This window comes from Colius striatus, unplaced genomic scaffold (assembly GCF_028858725.1).
Source record: "Colius striatus isolate bColStr4 unplaced genomic scaffold, bColStr4.1.hap1 scaffold_68, whole genome shotgun sequence".
NCBI classification, from domain to species: Eukaryota; Metazoa; Chordata; class Aves; order Coliiformes; family Coliidae; genus Colius; species Colius striatus.
The window spans coordinates 521123-545591 of record NW_026908537.1 but is presented as its reverse complement, the minus strand read 5'-3'; the positions used below and the strand labels follow the sequence as shown (position 1 = coordinate 545591).

General features: G+C 64.1%; 2 protein-coding genes across 2 annotated transcripts in view; one reads left to right on the top strand and one right to left on the bottom strand.

Annotated features, from left to right (window-relative positions):
* Nucleotides 1-1598: 1598 nt before the first annotated feature.
* On the bottom strand, nucleotides 1599-19087 carry LOC133629564 (ceramide synthase-like). The gene is made up of 5 exons (XM_062020201.1): nucleotides 19021-19087; nucleotides 17180-17263; nucleotides 10011-10230; nucleotides 5251-5346; nucleotides 1599-1868 (listed from the first exon to the last, which is right to left on the bottom strand). The coding sequence occupies exons 2-5, from the start codon at nucleotides 17236-17238 to the stop codon at nucleotides 1599-1601; spliced, it is 645 nt and encodes a 214-aa protein (XP_061876185.1). The 5' UTR covers nucleotides 17239-17263; nucleotides 19021-19087.
* A 4113-nt stretch (nucleotides 19088-23200) lies between these two features.
* ALDOA (aldolase, fructose-bisphosphate A) overlaps nucleotides 23201-24469 on the top strand; it is a 38358-nt gene continuing 37089 nt past the window's right edge. Inside the window, exon 1 of the mRNA XM_062020203.1 lies at nucleotides 23201-23230. The gene's annotated coding sequence lies outside the window, so the exon portion shown is untranslated. The remainder of the gene's footprint in view (nucleotides 23231-24469) is intronic.

The following is a 24469-nucleotide window of genomic DNA, read 5'->3' as shown; positions in this document are numbered from 1 at the left end:
CCGGGGATGCTCAGGGGGGTGGTCCCGGGTCCCGGGGATGCTCAGGGGGGTGGTCCCGGGTCCCGGGGATGCTCAGGGGGGGTGGTCCCGGGGCCGGGGGATGCTCAGGGGGGTGGTCCCGGGTCCCGGGGCTGCTCAGGGGGGGTGGTCCCGGGGCCAGGGGATGCTCAGGGGGGTGGTCCCGGGGCCCGGGGATGCTCAGGGGGGGTGGTCCCGGGGCCAGGGGATGCTCAGGGGGATGGTCCCGGGGCCCGGGGATGCTCAGGGGGGTGGTCCCGGGGCCAGGGGATGCTCAGGGGGGTGGTCCCGGGGCTGCTCAGGGGGGTGGTCCCGGGGCCAGGGGATGCTCAGGGGGGTGGTCCCGGGTCCCGGGGATGCTCAGGGGGGTGGTCCCAGGGCCAGGGGATGCTCAGGGGGGTGGTCCCGGGGCCGGGGGATGCTCGGGGGGTGGTCCCGGGGATGCTCAGGGGGGTGGTCCCGGGGCCGGGGGATGCTCAGGGGGGGTGGTCCCGGGGCCAGGGGATGCTCAGGGGGGTGGTCCCGGGGCCCGGGGATGCTCAGGGGGGTGGTCCCGGGGCCAGGGGATGCTCAGGGGGGTGGTCCCGGGGCCAGGGGATGCTCAGGGGGGGTGGTCCCGGGGCTGCTCAGGGGGGGTGGTCCCGGGGCCGGGGGATGCTCAGGGGGGTGGTCCCGGGTCCCGGGGCTGCTCAGGGGGGGTGGTCCCGGGGCCAGGGGATGCTCAGGGGGGTGGTCCCGGGTCCCGGGGCTGCTCAGGGGGGTGGTCCCGGCGCCGGGGGATGCTCAGGGGGGTGGTCCCGGGGCCGGGGGATGCTCAGGGGGGTGGTCCCGGGGTCAGGGGCTGCTCAGGGGGGGTGGGGGAGGGGATGCTCAGGGGGGTGGTCCCGGGGTCAGGGGATGCTCAGGGGGGTGGTCCCGGGGATGCTCAGGGGGTTGGTCCCGGGGGATGCTCGGGGGGGGTCCCGGGGATGCTCAGGGGGGGTGGTCCCGGGGCCAGGGGATGCTCAGGGGGGTGGTCCCGGGGCCAGGGGATGCTCAGGGGGGTGGTCCCGGGGCCGGGGGATGCTCAGGGGGGGTGGTCCCGGGGCTGCTCAGGGGGGGTGGTCCCGGGGATGCTCAGGGGGGTGGTCCCGGGGCCAGGGGATGCTCAGGGGGGGTGGTCCCGGGGCCAGGGGATGCTCAGGGGGGTGGTCCCGGGGCCCGGGGATGCTCAGGGGGGTGGTCCCGGGGCCAGGGGATGCTCAGGGGGGTGGTCCCGGGGCCCGGGGATGCTCAGGGGGGGTGGTCCCGGGGCCAGGGGATGCTCAGGGGGGGTGGTCCCGGGGCCCGGGGATGCTCAGGGGGGTGGTCCCGGGTCCCGGGGATGCTCAGGGGGGTGGTCCCGGGTCCCGGGGATGCTCAGGGGGGGTGGTCCCGGGGCCAGGGGATGCTCAGGGGGGGTGGTCCCGGGGCCCGGGGATGCTCAGGGGGGTGGTCCCGGGGATGCTCAGGGGGGTGGTCCCGGGGCCCGGGGATGCTCAGGGGGGGTGGTCCCGGGGCCCGGGGATGCTCAGGGGGGTGGTCCCGGGGCCAGGGGATGCTCAGGGGGGGTGGTCCCGGGGCCGCCCCCGGCACAGCCTCCAGGCGCCGCGGCAGATGAGGAGGAACCAGTAGAGCTGCGGCGCCAGGAGCGCGGCGGCGGCCGCGTTGTAGCTCGGGGGCAGCGCCCAGGGCACCCGCAGCAGCGGCAGCCCCCGCGCCCGCCCGTACGCCCAGTACAGGTACGGGAAGAGCAGCACCCGGCACAGCAGGAACGTCACCAGCAGCGCGGCCCCGTTGAGCTTGTGCAGAGCCGTGTGCTGCAGCTGCAGCTGCGGGAGGGGCCCGGGGACACGGTGGGGGGAGGCACGGGTGAGGTGGGAGAGGGGATGAGGGGATGGGGGGCACCCCACATCTCCCAGGGGTTGAGGGTCCAAGGGGTTGAGGGACACCCAACATCTGCCAGGGGTTCGGGGACCCATGGACACCCCACATCTCCCAGGGGTTGAGGGACAAGGGGTTGAGGGACACCCAACATCTGCCAGGGGTTCGGGGACCCATGGACACCCCACATCTCCCAGGGGTTGAGGGTCCAAGGGGTTGAGGGACACCCAACATCTCCCAAGGCTTTGGAGGAGCCACCTCTCTCAGGGGTTGAGGAACCAAGGGGTTGAGGGACACCCAACATCTGCCAGGGGTTTGGAGGAGCCACATCTGCCATGGGGAGAGGGACAAGGGGGTTGAGGGACCTATGGAGGAGCCACATCTACCCAGGGGTTGAGGAACCAAGGGGTTGAGGGACCTATGGACACCCCACATCTACCCAAGAGGTTGAGGAATCAAGGGGTTGAGGGACACCCAACATCTCCCAAGGGTGGGGAGGAGCCACATCTGACATGGGATTGAAGGAACAAGGGGATGAGGGACCTATGGACACCCAACATCTCCCAGGGGTTGAGGGACAAAGGGGTTGAGGGACACCCAACATCTGCCAGGGGTGGGGAGGAGCCACATCTGACATGGGGTGAGAGACCAAGGGGGATGAGGGACCTATGGAGGAGCCACATCTACCAGGGGTTGAGGGACAAGGGGTTGAGGGACCTATGGACACCCCACATCTACCCAAGAGGTTGAGGAATCAAGGGGTTGAGGGACACCCAACATCTCCCAAGGGTGGGGAGGAGCCACATCTGACATGGGATTGAAGGAACAAGGGGATGAGGGACCTATGGACACCCAACATCTCCCAGGGGTTGAGGGACAAAGGGGTTGAGGGACACCCAACATCTGCCAGGGGTTGGGAGGAGCCACATCTGCCATGGGGAGAGGGACAAGGGGGATGAGGGACCTATGGAGGAGCCACATCTACCCAGGGGTTGAGGAATCAAGGGGTTGAGGGACCTATGGACACCCCACATCTCCCAGGGATTGAGGGACAAAGGGCTGAGGGACACCCAACATCTGCCAGGGGTTCAGGGACCCATGGACACCCCACATCTCCCAGGGGTTGAGGGACAAGGGGTTGAGGGACAACCCAACATCTCCCAAGGCTTTGGAGGAGCCACCTCTCTCAGGGGTTGAGGAACCAAGGGGTTGAGGGACACCCAACATCTGCCAGGGGTTTGGAGGAGCCACATCTGCCATGGGGAGAGGGACAAGGGGGTTGAGGGACCTATGGAGGAGCCACATCTACCCAGGGGTTGAGGAACCAAGGGGTTGAGGGACCTATGGACACCCCACATCTACCCAAGAGGTTGAGGAATCAAGGGGTTGAGGGACACCCAACATCTCCCAAGGGTGGGGAGGAGCCACATCTGACATGGGATTGAAGGAACAAGGGGATGAGGGACCTATGGACACCCAACATCTCCCAGGGGTTGAGGGACAAAGGGGTTGAGGGACACCCAACATCTGCCAGGGGTTGGGAGGAGCCACATCTGCCATGGGGAGAGGGACAAGGGGGTTGAGGGACCTATGGAGGAGCCACATCTACCCAGGGGTTGAGGAATCAAGGGGTTGAGGGACCTATGGACACCCCACATCTCCCAGGGATTGAGGGACCAAAGGGTTGAGGGACACCCAACATCTCCCAGGGGTTGGGAGGAGCCACATCTACCCAGGGGTTGAGGAACCAAGGGGTTGAGGGACCTATGGAGGAGCCACATCTACCAGGGGGTGAGGAATCAAGGGGTTGAGGGACCTATGGACACCCAACATCTCCCAGGGGTTGAGGGACCAAGGGCTGAGGGACACCCAACATCTGCCAGGGGTTCAGAGGAGCCACATCTACTCAAAGGTTGAGGGACCAATGGGTTGAGGGACCTATGGAGGAGCCACATCTACCAGGGGTTGAGGGACAAGGGGTTGAGGGACACCCAACATCTGCCAGGGGTTGGGAGGAGCCACATCTGCCATGGGGAGAGGGACAAGGGGGTTGAGGGACCTATGGAGGAGCCACATCTACCCAGGGGTTGAGGAATCAAGGGGTTGAGGGACCTATGGACACCCAACATCTCCCAGGGATTGAGGGACAAAGGGCTGAGGGACACCCAACATCTGCCAGGGGTTCAGGGACCCATGGACACCCCACATCTCCCAGGGGTTGAGGGACAAGGGGTTGAGGGACACCCAACATCTCCCAGGGGTTGGGAGGAGCCACATCTACCCAGGGGTTGAGGAACCAAGGGGTTGAGGGACCTATGGAGGAGCCACATCTACCAGGGGGTGAGGAATCAAGGGGTTGAGGGACCTATGGACACCCAACATCTCCCAGGGGTTGAGGGACCAAGGGCTGAGGGACACCCAACATCTGCCAGGGGTTCAGAGGAGCCACATCTACTCAAAGGTTGAGGGACCAATGGGTTGAGGGACCTATGGAGGAGCCACATCTACCAGGGGTTGAGGGACAAGGGGTTGAGGGACACCCAACATCTGCCAGGGGTGGGGAGGAGCCACATCTGACATGGGGTGAGAGACCAAGGGGGATGAGGGACCTATGGAGGAGCCACATCTACCAGGGGTTGAGGGACAAGGGGTTGAGGGACCTATGGACACCCCACATCTCCCAGGGGTTGAGGGACCAAGGGCTGAGGGACACCCAACATCTGCCAGGGGTTCAGAGGAGCCACATCTACTCAAAGGTTGAGGGACCAATGGGTTGAGGGACCTATGGAGGAGCCACATCTACACTGGGGTTGAGGGACAAGGGGTTGAGGGACACCCAACATCTGCCAGGGGTTTGGAGGAGCCACATCTGCCATGGGGTGAGAGACCAAGGGGGATGAGGGACCTATGGACACCCCACATCTACCCAAGAGGTTGAGGAACCAAAGGGTTGAGGGACCTATGGACACCCAACATCTCCCAGTGATTGAGGGACCAAAGGCTTGAGGGACCCCCAACATCTCCCAAGGCTTTGGAGGAGCCACATCTACCAGGGGTTGAGGGACCAAAGGCTTGAGGGACCCCCAACATCTCCCAAGGCTTTGGAGGAGCCACATCTACCAGGGGTTGAGGGACCAAAGGCTTGAGGGACCCCCAACATCTCCCAGGGGTTTGGAGGAGCCACATCTACCAGGGGTTGAGGGACCAAGGGGTTGAGGGTCCCCCAACATCTCCCAAGGGGTGTGCAGGAGCCACATCTCCCAGGGGTTGTTGGCCCAAGGGTTGGGGCCCCCCCTGGACCCTCCCAGGCCCCCCCAGGCTGGGGCTCACCAGGATGAGAACCTTGCCCAGGCAGACGAAGGGGGTGCTGAGCTCGGCCATCAGGAGACACCCCAAGAAGAAATCGCCCTTGCCCTGGCGCCACAGCTGAGGGGACACGGGGGGGGACACGGGGGGGACACGGGGGGGACACGGGGGGGACACTGAGGTCACCAAGAGGCCTGGAGAAGCTCCTGGAGCTCCTGGAGCTGTGGTGGGACCCCATGGGCACGTCCCCAGCCTGGGGGTGGCAGCGAGACGCTGGGGCCCGCCAGACTCAGCCTGGGGAGCTCAGAGGGTCCCCAAAGGGTCCCCAAAGCCATCCAGGTGTCCCCAAGGTGTCCCCAAACCCATCCTGGTGGCCCCACACCCATCCAAATGTCCCCAAGGTGTCCCCAAACCCATCCAGGTGTCCCCAAACCCATCCTGGTGGCCCCACACCCATCCAAGTGTCCCCAAGGTGTCCCCAAACCCATCCTGGTGGTCCCAAAGGGTCCCCAAACACATCCAAGTGTCCCCAAGGTGTCCCCAAACCCATCCAGGTGTCCCCAAACCCATCCAGATGTCCCCAAACCCATCCTGGTGGCCCCAAAGTGTTCCCAAACCCATCCAGGTGTCCCCAAAGGGTCCCCAAAACCATCCAAGTATCGCCAAAGGGTCCCCAAAACCATCCAAGTGTCCCCAAAGTGTCCCCAAACCCATCCAGGTGTCCCCAAGGTGTCCCCAAACCCATCCAGATGTCCCCAAGGTGTCCCCAAACCCCATCCAGGTGTCCCCAAGGTGTCCCCAAACCCATCCTGGTGTCCCCAAACCCATCCTGGTGTCCCCAAACTCATCCAGATGTCCCCAAGGTGTCCCCAAACCCATCCTGGTGGTCCCAAAGGGTCCCCAAACCCATCCAAGTGTCCCCAAAGGGTCCCCAAACCCATCCAGATGTCCCCAAAGTGTCCCCAAACCCATCCAGGTGTCCCCAAGGTGTCCCCAGTCCCATCCTCATGTCCACAAAGTGTCTCCAAGGTGTCCCCAAAGTGTCCCCAAACCCATCCAGGTGTCCCCAAAGGGTCCCCAAACCCATCCAAGTGTCCCCAAGGTGTCTCCAAGGTGTCCCCAAACCCATCCTGGTGGCCCCAAAGGGTCCCCAAACCCATCCTGCTGTCCCCAAGGTGTCCCCAAAGTGTCCCCAGTCCCCTCCCCACACCCCCAAGGTGTCCCCAAACCCATCCAGGTGTCCCCAAAGGGTCCTCAAATCCATCCAGATGTCCCCAAACCCATCCAGGTGTCCCCAAAGGGTCCTCAAACACATCCAGATGTCTCCAAGGTGTCCCCAAGGTGGCCTCATGTCCCCAAATCCATCCAATATCCCCAAGGTGTCCCCAAACCCATCCAGATATCCCCAAAGTGTCCCCAAAATGTCCCCAAACCCAACGTGGTGTCCCCAAGGTGTCCCCAAACCCATCCAGCTGTCCTCAAATTGTCCCCAAACTCATCCAGATGTCCCCAAGGTATCCCCAGCCCCATCCTCATGCCCCCAAAGTGTCCCCAAGATGTCTCCAACGTGTCCCCAAACTCATCCTGGTGTCCCCAAAGTGTCCTCAAACCCATCCTGGTGTCCCCAAGATGTCCTCAACCCCCTCCCCATGTCCCCAATATGTCCCCATCCCCATCCAGATGTCCCCAAGGTGTCCCCAAACCCAACCTGGTGTCCCCAAGGTGTCCCCAAACCCATCTAAATGTCCCCAAGGTGTCCCCAAACCCATCCAGGTGTCCCCAAACCCCATCCAGCTGTCCCCAAGGTGTCCCCACTGCCTCCCCATGTCCCCAGAGTGTCCCCAAACCCATCCAGCTGTCCCCAAACCCCATCCAGCTGTCCCCAAGGTGTCCCCACTGCCTCCCCATGTCCCCAGAGTGTCCCCAAACCCATCCAGGTGTCCCCAAGGTGTCCCCAAGGTGGCCTCATGTCCCCAAAGTGTCCTCAAACCCAACCTGGTGTCCCCAAAGTGTCCCCAAACCCACCCAGATGTCCCCAAAGTGTCCCCAGCCCCATCCAGGTGTCCCCAAACTCATCCAGATGTCCCCAAGGTGTCTCCAAACCCATCCAGCTGTCCTCAGAGTGTCCCCAAGCCCATCCTGGTGTCCCCAAAGGGTCCCCAAACCCATCCAGGTGCCCCCAAACCCATCCAGGTGCCCCCAAACCCATCCAGGTGTCCCCAAAATGTCCCCAAACCCATCCAAGTGTCCCCAAACTCATCCAGGTGTCCCAAAAGTCATCCTGGTGTCCCCAAACCCCATCCTGGTGTCCCCAAAGTGTCCCCAAACCCATCCTGGTGTCCCCAAACCCCATCCAGGTGTCCCCAAAGTGTCCCCAAACCCATCCTGGTGTCCCCAAACCCCATCCAGGTGTCCCCAAAGTGTCCCCAAACCCATCCAGGTGTCCCCAAACCCATCCAGGTGTCCCCAAAGTGTCCCCAAACCCATCCTGGTGTCCCCAAACCCCATCCAGGTGTCCCCAAAGTGTCCCCAAACCCATCCTGGTGTCCCCAAACCCCATCCAGGTGTCCCCAAAGTGTCCCCAAACCCATCCTGGTGTCCCCAAACCCCATCCAGGTGTCCCCAAAGTGTCCCCAAACCCATCCTGGTGTCCCCAAACCCCATCCTGGTGTCCCCAAAGTGTCCCCAAACCCATCCTGGTGTCCCCAAACCCCATCCAGGTGTCCCCAAAGTGTCCCCAAACCCATCCTGGTGTCCCCAAACCCCATCCAGGTGTCCCCAAAGTGTCCCCAAACCCATCCTGGTGTCCCCAAACCCATCCTGGTGTCCCCAAACCCCATCCAGGTGTCCCCAAAGTGTCCCCAAACCCATCCTGGTGTCCCCAAACCCCATCCAGGTGTCCCCAAAGTGTCCCCAAACCCATCCTGGTGTCCCCAAACCCATCCTGGTGTCCCCAAAGTGTCCCCAAACCCATCCTGGTGTCCCCAAACCCCATCCTGGTGTCCCCAAAGTGTCCCCAAACCCATCCTGGTGTCCCCAAACCCCATCCAGGTGTCCCCAAAGTGTCCCCAAACCCATCCTGGTGTCCCCAAACCCCATCCTGGTGTCCCCAAAGTGTCCCCAAACCCATCCTGGTGTCCCCAAACCCCATCCTGGTGTCCCCAAAGTGTCCCCAAACCCATCCTGGTGTCCCCAAACCCATCCTGGTGTCCCCAAACCCCATCCAGGTGTCCCCAAAGTGTCCCCAAACCCATCCTGGTGTCCCCAAACCCCATCCTGGTGTCCCCAAAGTGTCCCCAAACCCATCCTGGTGTCCCCAAACCCCATCCAGGTGTCCCTAAAGTGTCCCCAAACCAATCCAGGTGTCCCCAAACCCCATCCAGGTGTCCCCAAAGTGTCCCCAAACCCATCCTGGTGTCCCCAAACCCCATCCAGGTGTCCCCAAAGTGTCCCCAAACCCATCCTGGTGTCCCCAAACCCCATCCAGGTGTCCCCAAAGTGTCCCCAAACCCATCCTGGTGTCCCCAAACCCATCCTGGTGTCCCCAAACCCCATCCAGGTGTCCCCAAAGTGTCCCCAAACCCATCCTGGTGTCCCCAAACCCCATCCTGGTGTCCCCAAAGTGTCCCCAAACCCATCCTGGTGTCCCCAAACCCCATCCAGGTGTCCCCAAAGTGTCCCCAAACCAATCCAGGTGTCCCCAAACCCATCCTGGTGTCCCCAAAGTGTCCCCAAACCCATCCTGGTGTCCCCAAACCCCATCCAGGTGTCCCCAAAGTGTCCCCAAACCAATCCAGGTGTCCCCAAACCCCATCCAGGTGTCCCCAAAGTGTCCCCAAACCCATCCTGGTGTCCCCAAACCCCATCCTGGTGTCCCCAAAGTGTCCCCAAACCAATCCAGGTGTCCCCAAACCCATCCTGGTGTCCCCAAAGTGTCCCCAAACCCATCCTGGTGTCCCCAAACCCCATCCAGGTGTCTCCAAGGTGTCCCCAAACCAATCCAGGTGTCTCCAAGGTGTCCCCAAACCAATCCAGGTGTCCCCAAACCCCATCCAGGTGTCCCCAAAGTGTCCCCAAACCCATCCTGGTGTCCCCAAACCCCATCCTGGTGTCCCCAAAGTGTCCCCAAACCCATCCTGGTGTCCCCAAAGTGTCCCCAAACCCATCCAGGTGTCTCCAAGGTGTCCCCAAACCAATCCAGGTGTCCCCAAACCCATCCTGGTGTCCCCAAAGTGTCCCCAAACCCATCCAGGTGTCTCCAAGGTGTCCCCAAACCCATCCAGGTGTCCCCAAGGTGTCCCCCAAACCCATCCTGGTGTCCCCAAACCCATCCTGGTGTCCCCAAACTCATCCAGATGTCCCCAAGGTGTCCCCAAACCCATCCTGGTGGTCCCAAAGGGTCCCCAAACATATCCAAGTGTCCCCAAGGTGTCCCCAAACCCCATCCAGGTGTCCCCAAGGTGTCCCCAAACCCATCCAGATGTCCCCAAACCCATCCAGGTGTCTCCAAGGTGTCCCCAAACCCAGCCTGGTGGCCCCAAGGTGTCTCCAAACCCACCCAGGTGTCTCCAAGGTGTCCCCAAGGTGTCCCCAAACCCATCCAGGTGTCCCCAAAGTGTCCCCAAACCCATCCTGGTGTCCCCAAAGTGTCCCCAAACCCATCCAGGTGTCCTCAAAGTGTCCCCCAAACCCCATCCAGGTGTCCCCAAACCCCATCCAGGTGTCCCCAAAGTGTCCCTAAACCCCCTCCCCCCCCTCCCATTCTGCCCAGTCCCCCCTCTCACGGTGGCCACGGGGAAGCAGACCAGCACCATGGCGGCGTGGTGCAGCACCATGAGCAGGTCCCGCCGCAGGAAGGCGCCAGCAGAGGCCGCCAGAGCCGGGGCCGGAGCCGCCTCGTGGCCCTTGAGCCGCCCCCGGTGCCGGTGGCACAGGAACATGGCGTAGACGTCGTAGATGAAGTAGGGGACGGCGAACTCGGGGTACACCCCGGCCAGCCAGTGCCTGGGGAGGGGAGGGGGAGGCAGGGCAAGGGCGTGAAAGGTGCTGGGGACCCCAAACTGGGGGTGCCAAGAGCTGGAGAAGCTCTGGAGACCCCAAACATGGGGATCCAGGAGGTCCAAGACCCCAACTGGGGGGACTCAGGAGCTCAAGGGACTTTGGGGGACCCCAATTTGGGGGATCCAGGAGTTGGAGAAGCTCTGGAGAACCCAACTTGGAAGATTCAGGAGGTCCAAGACCCCAGCTTGGGACAGTCAAGAGCTCAAGGACTTGGGGAGGCTTCAATTTGGGGGTTCCAGGAGTTTGGGGATCTTGGGGGACACCAGTTTGGGGGGATCCAGGAGTGGGAGAAGCTCTGGAGAACCCAACTTGGGCCATTCAGGAGCCCCAAGACCCAACTGGGGACACTCAAGAGACCAAGGTCTTGGGGAGACCCCAAACTGGGGACCCAGGAGGTCCAAGAACCCAACTGGGGACACTCAAGAGCTCAAGGGACTTTGGGGGGCCCCAATTTGGGGGATCCAGGAGTTGGAGAAGCTCTGGAGAACCCAACTTGCAAGATCCAAGAGGTCCAAGAACCCAACTGGGGACACTCAAGAGCTCAAGGACTTGGGGGGGACCCCAAACTGGGGGATCCAGGAGGTCCAAGACCCCAACTGGGGGGACTCAGGAGCTCAAGGACTTTGGGGACCCCCAACTTGGGGTACCCAGCATGAAGTAGGGGATGGCAAACTCGGGGTACACCCCGGCCAGCCAGTGCCTGGGGAGGGGAGGGGGAGGCAGGGCAAGGGCGTGAAAGGTGCTGGGGACCCCAAACTGGGGGTGCCAAGAGCTGGAGAAGCTCTGGAGAACCCAACTTGGGGCATCCAAGAACCCAACTAGGGACACTCAACAGCTCAAGGTCTTAGGGGGACCCCAAACTGGGGATCCAGGAGGTCCAAGACCCCAACTGGGGGGACTAAAGAGCTCAAGGACTTTGGGGGGGTTCAATTTGGGGGTTCAAGGTGTTTTGGGATCTTGGGGGACACCAGTTTGGGGGGATCCAGGAGTTGGAGAAGCTCTGGAGAACCCAACTTGGGGCATCCAAGAGGTCCAAGACCCCAACTGGGGGGACTCAGGAGCTCAAGGGACTTTGGGGGACCCCAATTTGGGGGATCCAGGAGTTGGAGAAGCTCTGGAGAACCCAACTTGGAAGATTCAGGAGGTCCAAGACCCCAACTTGGGACAGTCAAGAGCTCAAGGACTTGGGGAGGCTTCAATTTGGGGGTTCCAGGAGTTTGGGGATCTTGGGGGACACCAGTTTGGGGGGATCCAGGAGTGGGAGAAGCTCTGGAGAATCCAACTTGGAGGATCCAGGAGGTCCAAGACCCCAACTGGGGGGACTCAGGAGCTCAAGGACTTCGGGGGGGTTCAATTTGGGGGTTCAAGGTCTTTTGGGATCTTGGGGGACACCAGTTTGGGGGATCCAGGAGTTGGAGAAGCTCTGGAGAACCCAACTTGGGGCATCCAAGAGGTCCAAGAATCCAACTGGGGACACTCAAGAGCTCAAGGACTTTGGGGGGGTTCAATTTGGGGGTTCAAGGTGTTTTGGGATCTTGGGGGACACCAGTTTGGGGGGATCCAGGAGTTGGAGAAGCTCTGGAGAACCCAACTTGGGGCATCCAAGAGGTCCAAGACCCCCAACTGGTGACAGTCAAGAGTCCAAGGACTTGGGGAGACCACAACTGGGGGATCCAGGAGTTTGGGGATCTTGGGGGACCCCAATTTGGGGGATCCAGGAGTTGCTCTGGACAACCCAACTTGGAAGATTCAGGGAGGTCCAAGAACCCAACTGGGGACACTCAAGAGCTCAAGGACTTTGGGGGGGTTCAATTTGGGGGTTCAAGGTGTTTTGGGATCTTGGGGGGCCCCAATTTGGGGGATCCAGGAGTTGGAGAAGCTCTGGAGAACCCAACTTGGAGGATCCAGGAGCCCCAAGACCCCAACTGGGGGGACTCAACAGCTCAAGGACTTGGGGGGACCCCAAACTAGGGAATCCAGGAGGTCCAAGAACCCAACTGGGGGGACTCAAGAGCTCAAGGACTTCGGGGGGGTTCAATTTGGGGGTTCCAGGAGTTTGGGGATCTTGGGGGGACACACCAGTTTGGGGGGATCCCAGGAGTGGGAGAAGCTCTGGAGAACCCCAACTTGGGGCATCCAGGAGCCCCAAGAACCCAACTGGGGACAGTCAAGAGCTCAAGGTCTTGGGGGAACCCCCAAACTGGGGATCCAGGAGGTCCAAGACTCCAACTGGGGGGACTCAGGAGCTCAGGGGACTTTGGGGGGCCCCAAATTTGGGGGATCCAGGAGTTGGAGAAGCTCTGGAGAACCCAACTTGGGGCATCAAGAGGTCCAAGACCCCAACTGGGGACAGTCAAGAGCCCAAGGACTTGGGGGGACCCCAAACTGGGGATCCAGGAGGTCCAAGACCCCAACTGGGGGGACTCATGAGCCTCAATTTGGGGTCCCCATGGACCCAGAGACCCCTAAAAGACCCTGATCCATGGACCCCCAGGACTTTGGGGACACCTCAGGACCCCAAATGTGGGGGCCTATGACCCTGGGGACCCTTGAGACCCCCAATTTGGGGGTCCACATGGACTCTGAGACCCCCAAAGACCCCAAGCTGAAGACCCCAGGACTTTGGGGACCCCTCAGGACCCCAAGTAGGGGGACCCAGGAGCTTGGGGACCCCTCAAGACCCCTAATTTGGGGTCAACATGGACTCAGAGACCCCCAAAGACCCCAAGCTGAAGACCCCAGACCCCCAATTTGGGGCTCCCAGGACTCCCAAGACCCCCAACTGGGGACACCCAGGACTTTGGGGACCCCTCAGGACCCCAATTTGGGGTCTCCAGAGACCCAGAGACCCCCAAAAGACCCCAAGCTGAAGACCCCAGGACTTTGGGGACCCCTCAGGACCCCAAGTAGGGGGGACCCAGGAGCTTGGGGACCCCCTCAAGACCCCCAATTTGGGGTCCCCATAGACCTAGAGACCCCCCAAAGACCCCAAGCTGAAGACCCCAGGACTTTGGGGACCCCTCAGGACCCTCAGTTTGGGGTCCCCATGGACCAAGAGACCCCCCAAATACCCCAGGCAGAGGACCCCAGGACCTTTGGGGACCCCTCAGGAGCCCCAATTTGGGGTCTGAGGGATCTGTGGGTGCCACCTGCCCCCTCCCCCCCCATCCCCCCTCCCCCCCCTCCCCTCCCCCCCAGGTTAATCCTGGCTGAGCCCCTGAGCAGCTGCTGCCCCTTAATCCCACCCCAGGGGGGGGCTCAGGGCTGGTTTGGGGGGGTCAGAGGGGGCTCAGGGCTGATTTGGGGGGTGTTAAGGCTGATCTAGGGGGGTCAGAGGGGGCTCAGGTCTGGTTTGGGGGGTGTCAGAGGCTGAATTGGGGGGGTCAGAGGCTGATCTAGGGGGGTCAGAGGGGGCTCAGGTCTGGTTTGGGGGGGGTCAGAGGCTGAATTGGGGGGGTCAGAGGCTGATTTGGGGGGTCAGAGGGGGCTCAGGGCTGCTTTGGGGGGGCTCAGGGGGTCCGAGGCTGGTTTGGGGCTGGTTTGGGGTGTCTCAGGGTGCCTCAGGGGCTGTTTTGGGCTGGTTTGGGGGGTCTCAGGGGCTCTGGGATTGGTTTGGGGGGATCTCAGGGGCCGTTTTGGGGGCTCCGGGAGCTGTCCAGTGCTGAACCACGTGGGGGGCGGGGGGGGCTCAGGGGTCCAGGACTGGTTTGGGGGTCTCAGGGGGGTCTCAGGGGCTGTTTTGAGGCTGTTTTGGGGGTCTCAGGGGCCGTTTTGGGGGCGCCAGGAGCTGTCCAGTGCTGAACTGCGTGGGGGGGGGCTCAGGGGTCTGGGGCTCATTTGGGGGGTCTCAGGGGTCTGGGACTGGTTTGGGGGGGTCTCAGGGGTCCAGGGCTGGTTTTGAGGGGTCTCAGGGGGGTCTCAGGGGCTGTTTTGGGGCTGTTTTGGGGGGTCTCAGGGGCTGTTTGGGCTGTTTTGGGGGGGTCTCAGGGGCTGTTTTGGGGCTGTTTTGGGGGTCTCAGGGGCCGTTTTTGGGGGCTCCGGAGCTGTCCAGTGCTGAACCACGTGGGGGGCGGGGGGGGCTCAGGGGTCCAGGACTGGTTTGGGGGGTCTCAGGGGGGTCTCAGGGGCTGTTTTGAGGCTGTTTTGGGGGTCTCAGGGGCCGTTTTGGGGGCGCCAGGAGCTGTCCAGTGCTGAACTGCGTGGGGGGGGGCTCAGGGGTCTGGGGCTCATTTGGGGGGTCTCAGGGGTCTGGGACTGGTTTGGGGGGTCTCAGGGGTCCAGGGCTGGTTTTGAGGGGTCTCAGGGGGGTCTCAGGGGCTGTTTTGGGGCTGTTTTGGGGGGTCTCAGGGGCTGTTTGGGGCTGTTTTGGGGGGTCTCAGGGGCTGTTTTGGGGCGCCGGGGAGCTGTCCAGTGCTGAACCACGTGGGGGGGCAGGGGGAGCTCAGGGGTCTGGGGCTCGTTTGGGGGGTCTCAGGGATCTGGGACTGGTTTGGGTGGGTCTCAGGGGTGTCTCAGGGGCTGTTTTGGGGGGTCTCAGGGGCTGTTTTGGGGCTGTTTTGGGGGCGCCGGGAGCTGTCCAGTGCTGAACCACGTGGGGGGCGGGGGGGGCTCAGGGGTCCGAGGCTGGTTTGGGGGGTCTCGGGGGTTCTGGAGCTGGTTTGGGGGGTCTCAGGGGTTCGGGGCTTGTTTTGGGGTCTCAGGGGCTGTTTTGGGGGCGCCGGGAGCTGTCCAGTGCTGAACCACGTGGGGGGCGGGGGGGGGCTCAGGGGTCCGAGGCTGGTTTGGGGGGTCTCGGGGGTTCTGGAGCTGGTTTGGGGGGTCTCAGGGGTTCGGTGCTTGTTTGGGGGGGTCTCATGGGCTCTGGGGCTGTTTTGGGGGGTCTCAGGGGCTGTTTTGAGGCTGTTTTTGGGGTCTCAGGGGCTGTTTTGGGGGCACCGGGAGCTGTCCAGTGCTGAACTGCGGGGGGGCGGGGGGGGGCTCAGGGGTCCGAGGCTGGTTTGGGGGGTCTCGGGGGCTCTGAAGTTGATTTGGGGGTCTCGGGGGGTCTCATGGACTGTTTTGGGGCTGTTTTGGGGGCTCCGGGAGCTGTCCAGTGCTGAACCGCGTGGGGGGGGCAGGGGGAGCTCAGGGGTCCTGGGGCTCGTTTGGGGGGTCTCAGGGGCTCTGAGGCTGATTTGCGGGGTCTCAGGGGGTCTCAGGGGCTGTTTGGAGTTCGTTTGGGGGGGCTCAGGGGTCTGGGGCTGGTTTGCGGGGTCTCAGGGGCTCTGAGGCTGATTTGAGGGGTCTCAGGGGGTCTCAGAGGCTGTTTTGGGGCTGTTTTGGGGGGTCTCAGGGGCTGTTTGGAGTTCGTTTGGGGGGGCTCAGGGGTCTGGGACTGGTTTGCGGGGTCTCAGGGGCTCTGAGGCTGATTTGGGGGGTCTAGAGGGGTCTCAGGGGCTGTTTTGGGGCTGTTTTGGGGGTCTCAGGGGCTGTTTTGGGGGCGCCGGGAGCTGTCCAGTGCTGAACCACGTGGGGGGCGGGGGGGGGCTCAGGGGTCCCGAGGCTGGTTTGGGGGGTCTCGGGGGTTCTGGAGCTGGTTTGGGGGTCTCAGGGGTTCGGGGCTTGTTTGGGGGGGTCTCATGGGCTCTGGGGCTGTTTTGGGGGGTCTCAGGGGCTGTTTTGAGGCTGTTTTTGGGGTCCTCAGGGGCTGTTTTGGGGGGCACCGGGAGCTGTCCAGTGCTGAACTGCGGGAGGGGCGGGGGGGGGCTCAGGGGTCCGAGGCTGGTTTGGGGGGTCTCGGGGGCTCTGAAGTTGATTTGGGGGGTCTCGGGGGGTCTCAGGGACTGTTTTGGGGCTGTTTTGGGGGCTCCGGGAGCTGTCCAGTGCTGAACCGCGTGGGGGGGGCAGGGGGAGCTCAGGGGTCTGGGGCTCGTTTGGGGGGTCTCAGGGGCTCTGAGGCTGATTTGCGGGGTCTCAGGGGGTCTCAGGGGCTGTTTGGAGTTCGTTGGGGGGGCTCAGGGGTCTGGGGCTGGTTTGCGGGGTCTCAGGGGCTCTGAGGCTGATTTGAGGGGTCTCAGGGGGTCTCAGGGGCTGTTTTGGGGCTGTTTTGGGGGGTCTCAGGGGCTGTTTGGGGCTGTTTTAGGGGTCTCAGGGGCTGTTTGGAGTTCGTTTGGGGGGGCTCAGGGGTCTGGGACTGGTTTGCGGGGTCTCAGGGGCTCTGAGGCTGATTTGGGGGGTCTAGAGGGGTCTCAGGGGCTGTTTTGGGGCTGTTTTTGGGGTCTCAGGGGCTGTTTTGGGGGCTCCGGGAGCTGTCCAGTGCTGAACCGCGTGGGGGGGGGCTCAGGGGTCTGGGGCTCATTTGGGGGGTCTCAGGGGTCTGGGACTGGTTTGGGGGGTCTCAGGGGTCCAGGGCTGGTTTGGGGGGGTCTCAGGGGGGGTCTCAGGGGCTGTTTTGAGGCTGTTTTTTGGGGTTTCAGGGGCCGTTTTGGGGGCTCCGGGAGCTGTCCAGTGCTGAACCGCGTGGGGGGCAGGGGAGACTCAGGGGTCTGGGGCTCGTTTGGGGGGTCTCAGGGGTCTGGGACTGGTTTGGGGGGTCTCAGGGGTCCAGGGCTGGTTTGGGGGTTCTCAGGGGGGTCTCAAGGGCTGTTTGGGGCTGTTTTGGGGGGTCTCAGGGGATGTTTTGGGGCTGTTTTGGGGGTCTCAGGGGCTGTTTTGGGGACTCCGGGAGCTGTCCAGTGCTGAACCGGTTGGGGGGGGCGGGAGCTGTCCAGTGCTGAACCGCGCGAGGGCGACTCCGGGGGGGTTTTGGGGGGGTTTTGGGGGGGTTTGGGGGGCGAGGTCGCTTTTGGGAGGGGTGGATCGCGGGGCTGGGGGGGGTTTGGGGGGCCGAGGGGAGGGGAGGTGGGACACTCACTGGTCGTCGATGACGTGGTGACACGAGGAGGAGATGATGTAGCCGGCCGTGGAGGCCATCGCTGCCTGCACCGAGGACACCAGCCTGGGGGGGCACGGGGGGACGGGGGCACATGGGGGGGACATGGAGGGGACATGGGGGGCACAGAGGACATGGGGGGGACATGGGACATGGAGGGGACATGGGGGGTCACAGGGGGACATGGGGGGGACATGGGACATGGAGGGGACATGGGGGGCACAGGGGACATGGGGGGGGACATGGGGGTCACAGGGGACATGGGGGGGACATGGGGGGAACATGGAGGGGACATGGAACACGAGTGGGACATGGAGGGGACATGGAGGGGACATGGAGGGTCACAGGGGACATGGGGGGGACATGGGACATGGGGAGGGACACAGGGACATGGGGAGGGACATGGGGGGGGACACACAGACATGGGGGGACACACGGACATGGGGGGACATGGGGGGGCACAGGGGACATGGGGGACATGGGGGGGGACATGGGACACGGAGGGACATGGAGGGGGACATGGGGGGGTCACAGGGGACATGGGGGGGGACATGGGGGACATGGGGGACATGGAGTGGGACATGGGGGGTCACAGAGGACATGGGGGGGGACATGGGGGGGACATGGGACACGGAGGGACATGGGGGGACATGGGGGGCACAGGGGACATGGGGGGGGACATGGGGGGGTGGGACATGGGACACGGAGGGACATGGAGGGGACATGGAGGGGCACGGGGGGGACGGGGGGGCACATGGATGGGGACATGGAGGGGAACATGGGGGGGGACATGGGGGGACATGAGGGGTCACAGGGACATGGGGGGACATGGGGGACATGGGGGGTCACAGAGGATATGGGGGGGGACATGAGGGGTCACAGGGGACATGGAACATGAGGGGGACATGGAGGGGACATGGAGGGGACATGGGGGGTCACAGGGGGACATGGGGGGACATTGAGAGGACATGGGGAGGACATGGGGGGTACATGGGGGGGACATGAGGTGTCACAGAGGATATGGGGGGACATGAGGGGACATGGAGGGCACAGGGGACATGAGGGGACATGAGGGGACATGGGGGGTCACAGGGGACATGGAGGAGACATTGAGGGGACATGGGGGGCACATGGGGAGGGACATGGGGGCACAGGGTCCGTGTGTCCCCCCCATGTCCCTGTGTCCCTCCGTGTCCATGTGTCCCCCCATGTCCCTGTGTCCCCCCCCCATGTCCATGTGTCCCCCCCATGTCCCTGTGTCCCCCCCGTGTCCCTGTGTCCCCCCATGTCCCCTCTGTCCCTCCCGTGTCCGTGTGTCCCCTCCCCCCCATATCTGTGTGTCTCTCTCCCCGTGTGTCCGTGTGTCCCCCCCCGTGTCCCTGTGTCCCCCCCGTGTCCGTGTGTCCCTGCCCCGTCCGTGTGTCCCCCCCGTGTCTGTCTGTCCCTGCCCGTGTCCGTGTGTCCCCCCCCGTGTCCGTGTGTCCCTGCCCCCGTCCGTGTGTCCCTGCCCCCGTGTCCGTGTGTCCCCCCCGTGTCCGTGTGTCCCTGCCCCGTCCGTGTGTCCCCCCCGTGTCTGTCTGTCCCCTGCCCGTGTCCGTGTGTCCCCCCCCGTGTCCGTGTGTCCCTGCCCCCGTCCGTGTGTCCCTGCCCCCGTGTCCGTGTGTCCCCCCCCGTGTCCCTGCCCCCGTGTCCGTCTGTCCCTGCCCCCGTCCGTGTGTCCCCCCCCCGTGTCCGTGTGTCCCCATCCGTGTGTCCCCCCCGTGTCCGTGTGTCCCCCCCCGTGTCCGTGTGTCCCCCCCCCGTGTCCGTGTGTCCCCACTCACCGAGCGGCCAGGATGGCCGAGTGCGGCTCGGGCCACCCGAAACGCCTCAAGGTCGCTTTGGAGACGGCGAATAAACCCGGGAAGAAAAGGAACCCGGCGGCCAGAGCCGCCCCGGGGGGGGGCCATGGGGACACCGAGAGGGAGGGGGAGGGCGGGGGGAGGGGAAAGGGGAGGGGGAGGGGCTGGGGAGGGGGAGGGGCTTGGGTGGGGGGAGGGGTTTGGGGAGGGGGAGGGAATGGGGAGGGGAAGGGGGGTGGAGGGGATGGGGAATGGAGGAGGGGAGGGGAAGGGGGAGGGGTTTGGGGTGGGGGAGGGGCTTGGGGAGGGGGAGGGGCTTGGGGAGGGGGAGGGGCTTAAGGAGGGGTGGGGAAGGGGAGGGGATGGGGATGGAGGGGGAGGGGAAGGGGAGGGGAAAAGGGGAGGGGGAGGGGTTTGGGGAGTGTGGAGGGGTTTGGGGAGGGGAGGGGAAAGACAGAGGGGGAGGGGAAGGAGGATGGGGGGGGAGGGTCTGGGGTGGGGGAGGGGCTTGGGAGGGGGAGGGGGAGGGGAAAGACAGAGGGGGAGGGGTTTGGGGTGGGGGACGGGTGGGGAGGGGAGGGGAAAGAGGGAATGGGGAGGGGATGGGAGATGGAGGGGGAGGGGAAAGGAGGAGGGGGAGGGCTTTGGGGAGGGGGAGGGAAAGAGGGAGGGGGAGGGTCTGGGTTGGGGTAGGGGCTTGGGGAGGGGGAGGGAATGGGGAGGAGAAAGGGGGGATGGAGGGGGAGGGAAAAGAGGGAGGGGGAGGGTCTGGGGTGGGGGAGGGGCTTGGGGAAGGTTGGGGATGGGGAGGGGAAAGAGGGAGGGGGAGGGGAAGAGGGGATGGAGGGGGAGGGTCTGGGGTGGGGGAGGGGCTGGGGAGGGGGAGGGGAAAGGGGGAGGGGGGAGGGGAGGGGAAAGGGGGATGGGGAGGGGGAGGGAATAGAGGGATGGAGGGGGAGGGGAAAGGAGGAGGGGGAGGGTCTGGGTTGGGGGAGGGGCTTGGGGAGGGGAAGGGGGAGGGGGAGAGTCTGGGGGGGAAAAGGGGGGATGGAGGGGGAGGGGAAAGGAGGAGGGGGAGGGCTTTGGGGAGGGGAAAGAGGGAGGGGGATGGAGGGGGAGGAGAATGGGGAGGGGAGGCGCTTGGGGAGGGGGAGGGGGAGGGGAAAGACAGAGGGGGAGGGGTTTGGGGTGGGGGAGGGGCTTGGGGAGGAGTGGGGAGGGGGAGGGGAAGGGGATGGAGGGGGAGGGGAAAGAGGGAGGGGGAGGGTCTGGGTTGGGGGAGGGTAAAGGGGGAGGGGTTTGGGGTGGGGAGGGGCTTGGGGAGGGGTGGGGAGGGGAAAGAGGGGAGGGGGAGGGAATGGAGGGATGGAGGGGGAGGGGAAAGAGGGAGGAGGAGGGTCTGGGTTGGGGGAGGGGAAGGAGGAGGGTCTGGATTGGGGGAGGGGAAGGAGGAGGGTCTGGGTTGGGGGAGGGGAAGGAGGAGGGTCTGGGTTGGGGGAGGGGAAGGAGGAGGGTCTGGGTTGGGGGAGGGGAAGGAGGAGGGTCTGGATTGGGGGAGGGGCTTGGGGAGGGGTGGGGAGGGGGAGGGGAAAGAAGGGATGGGGAGGGGATGAGGGATGGAGGGGGAGGGGAATGGAGGAGGGGGAGGGGTTTGGGGAGGGGAAAGGGGGAAGAGGAGGGAGGGGGAGGGGTTTGGGGAGGGGGAGGGAATGGGGAGGGGAAAGGGGGGATGGAGGGGGAGGGGAAAGAGGGAGGGGGAGGGCTTTGGGGAGGGGGGAGGGGAAGGAGAGAGGGAAAGGGGAGGAGAAAGGGGGAGGGGGAGGGGAAAGGGGAGGGGAGAGGGGAGGGCGAGGGGCTGGGGGAGGGACTTCGAGGGTGGGGGAGGGGCCCTTGGGTAGGGGAGGGGCTCGGGAGGTGGGGGGGCACAGGGGTGGGGGAGGGGCTTCGAAGGTGAGGGAGGGGCTCTGGGTGGGGAGGGGCTTCAAGTGTGGGGGAGGGGCTCGGGAGGTGGGAGGGGCTTCGAAGGTGGGGGAGGGGCTCTGGGGTGGGGAGGGGCTCTGAGGTGGGGGAGGGGCTTCGAAGGTCGGGGAGGGGCTTCAAGTGTGGGGGAGGGGCTTCGAGGGTGGGAGAGGGGCTCGGGAGGTGGGGGAGGGGCACTGGGGTGGGGAGGGACTCTGAGGTGGGGGAGGGGCTTCAAGTGTGGGGGAGGGGCTCTGGGGTGGGGGAGGGGCTTCAAGTGTGGGGGAGGGGCTCTGGGGTGGGGGAGGGGCTTTAAGTGTGGGGGAGGGGCTTCGAAGGTGGGGGAGGGGCTCTGGGATGAGGGAGGGGCTTTGAGGGTGGGGGAGGGGATTCGAGGGTGGGGAGGGGCTCTGGGGTGGGGGAGGGGCTTTAAGTGTGGGGGAGGGGCTCTGGGGGGGTCCTGGGTGGGGGTTCAAGGGGCAGGAGCTGTGGGGGGAGGGGCCGGGCCGGGAGGGGTTAAAGGGGCGTTTTGGGGGGGTCTCGGTGCTCCCCTGGAGCTCATTTGCATACATTTGCATACATTTGCATACATTTGCATACATTAGCGTGCATTAGCGTGCATTAGCCTGCATTGCCGGGCTCCTGATTGGTCGAGAGGGGCCCAAAGGGGCGGGGCCGGGCGGGGGCCGGCTCTGATTGGCTGAGGGGGCGGCGCTCGGGGTTGCTCGTCGCTGATTGGCTGCGGCGGTGGCGGGGGGAGAAGGGGGCGTGGCCTGGGAGTCGGTGGGCGGAGCGTTCGGGGCTGCTCGGCGCTGATTGGCTGCGGCGGGGTCGCCGGGGCGAATAGGGGCGGAGGGGGCGTGGCCAGGGCTGCGGTGGGCGGTGCTCATTTGCATATTAATGAGCTCGCCTTACAGGGGCGGGGCTTGCGTTGAATATTCATGAGGGGCTCATGAATATTAATGAGCTCAATGGGGGTGCAGGAACGGCCTCGATGCCTCCCCCCCTTTCCCCCCTTCCCTGACCCCCTTAGGGGGGGTCTCTCCAAATTTGGGGGGGGGTCCCCCTATATTTGGGGGGGGGCACATGAGTGTGGACCCCAAAACAGCCGCGGGAACCCCAAAATGAAGGAGGAGGGGCCAAAAGAGGGGGGTAACCCCCCCCCAAGGTGAAGGGGACACCCCAAGGGGGGGGGGCAATGGGTAAGGAATAGGGGGGAGGGGGTCTCCCCAGCAAAGGGTGGGGCCCCCCCCAAATGGCAGCGGGGTGTGGGGGGGGGTCGCGTGTCCCGGCTGGGCGGTGGGGGAGGGGCGAGGGGGGGTGGGGGGGGTTATTTTTGGCTGCTGAAAGGGCAGAGGTCACTTGAGAAGGTCAGGAAAGGGGGGGGGCCCCCAGCCCCCACCCCCCCGGGACACCCTATAAAAGGGGGAGCCCTCGGCACCCCCAGCGCCGCCCTTGGACACTCGTGAGGTGAGATTTTGGGGACCCCCTTTCACTCACCACCCCCCCCAACCCCCCCACACCCCCCCGCACCCCAAGATCAACCCTCACACCCCTCCCCCAATCAACCCCCCCCCTCCGTCCCCAGCACCCCAAAACCCCCCTGGACACCCCCCCGAAGCCCTGCAGGACACCCCCACACCCCAACACACCCCCCACAACCCCTCCCTGCACCCCCAAACCCCTGGGGACACCCCCACACCCCAACACATCCCCACAACCCCTCCCTGCACCCCCAAACCCCTGGGGACACCCCCACACCCCAACACATCCCCACAACCCCTCCCTGCACCCCCAAACCCCTGGGGGACACCCCCCACACCCCAACACACCCCCACAACCCCTCCCTGCACCCCCCAAACCCCTGGGGACACCCCCACACCCCAACACACCCCCCACAACCCCTCCCTGCACCCCCAAACCCCTGGGGACACCCCCACACCCCCACAACCCCTCCCTGCACCCCCAAACCCCTCGGGACACCCCTTTCCAAGCACCCCACCCCCCCAAACTCATCGCCAACCCCTTTGGCACCCTAAAATCCTCCCCAGACCCCCCCAAACCCACTCGGGACACCCCAAAACCCGTGTGGGCCCCACCGCGGCGCCATCGCCGTTGCCCCTTTAAGACCCGTCCCCGCGCCATCGCCCCTTTAAGAGCCGCCCGTGACGTCACCGGGGGCTGACCACGCCCCCTGCCCCCCCCCCAAGTTCCCGCGCTCCGCCGCGCGCAGGTCGGAGCCGGTTTTGGGGTGAAAAAGGAGGATTTTGGAGGGCGCCGGGAAATTTGGGGGGGAAAGGGGGAGATCGAGGGGTGGGGGAAGAGATTTGGGGTGAGGGGAGGAGGGTTGGGGGGGTCGCGGGGGGAGAGGGAGGGTTTTGGGGTGAGAAAAGGGGGGTTTGGGAGGGGAAAGGGCGGATTTTGGGGTGAAAAGGGGCAGATTTGTGGTAAAAGGGGCAGATTTGGGGTCAAAGGGGCAGATTTGGGGTGAAAAGGGGCAAATTGGGGTGAAAAGTGGTAAATTGGGGTGGAAGGGGCAGATTTGGGGTGAAAAGGGGCAGATTTGGGGTGAAAGGGACAAGTTTGGGGTGAAAAGGGGCAAATTTAGGGGTGAAAGGGGAAGATTTGGGGTGGAGGGGGCAAATTTGGGGTGAAAAGGCGCAAGTTTGGGGTGAAAAGGGGCAAGTTTGGGTTGAAAAGGGCAGATTTGGGTTGAAAGGGGCAGATTTGGGGTGAAAAGGGACAAGTTTGGGGTGAAAGGGGCAGATTTGGGGTGAAAGGGACAAGTTTGGGGTGAAAGGGGCAGATTTGGGGTGAAAAGGGGCGAATTTAGGGGTGAAAGGGGCAGGTTTGGGGTGAAAAGGGGAGATTTGGGGTAAAAGGGGCAAATTGGGGTGAAAAGGGCAGATTTGGGGTGAAAAGGGGCGAATTTAGGGGTGAAAGTGGCAGATTTGGAGTGAAAGGGGCAGATTTAGGGTGAAAAGGGGCAAGTTTGGGGTGAAAAGGGGCAAATTGGGGGGAAAAGGGGCAAATTTAGGGGTGAAAGGGGTAATTTGGGGTGAAAAGGGGCAAATTTAGGGGTGAAAGGGGTAATTTGGGGTGAAAAGGGGCAGATTTGGGGTGCAAAAGGGCAGATTTGGGGTGAAAGGGACAAGTTTGGGGTGAAAGGGGCAGATTTGGGGTGAAAAGGGGCAGATTTGGGGTGAAAAGAGACAAGTTTGGGGTGAAAGGGGCAAATTTGGGGTGAAAAGGGGCAGATTTGGGTTGAAAAGGGGCAAGTTTGGGGTGAAAAGGGGCAAATTGGGGGGAAAGGGGCAAATTTAGGGGTGGAAGGGGTAATTTGGGGTGAAAAGGGGCAGATTTGGGGTGTAAAGGGGCAGGTTTGGGGTGAAAGGGACAAGTTTGGGGTGAAAAGGGGCAGATTTGGGGTGAAAAGGGGCAAGCTTGGGGTGAAAGGGGCAGATTTGGGGTG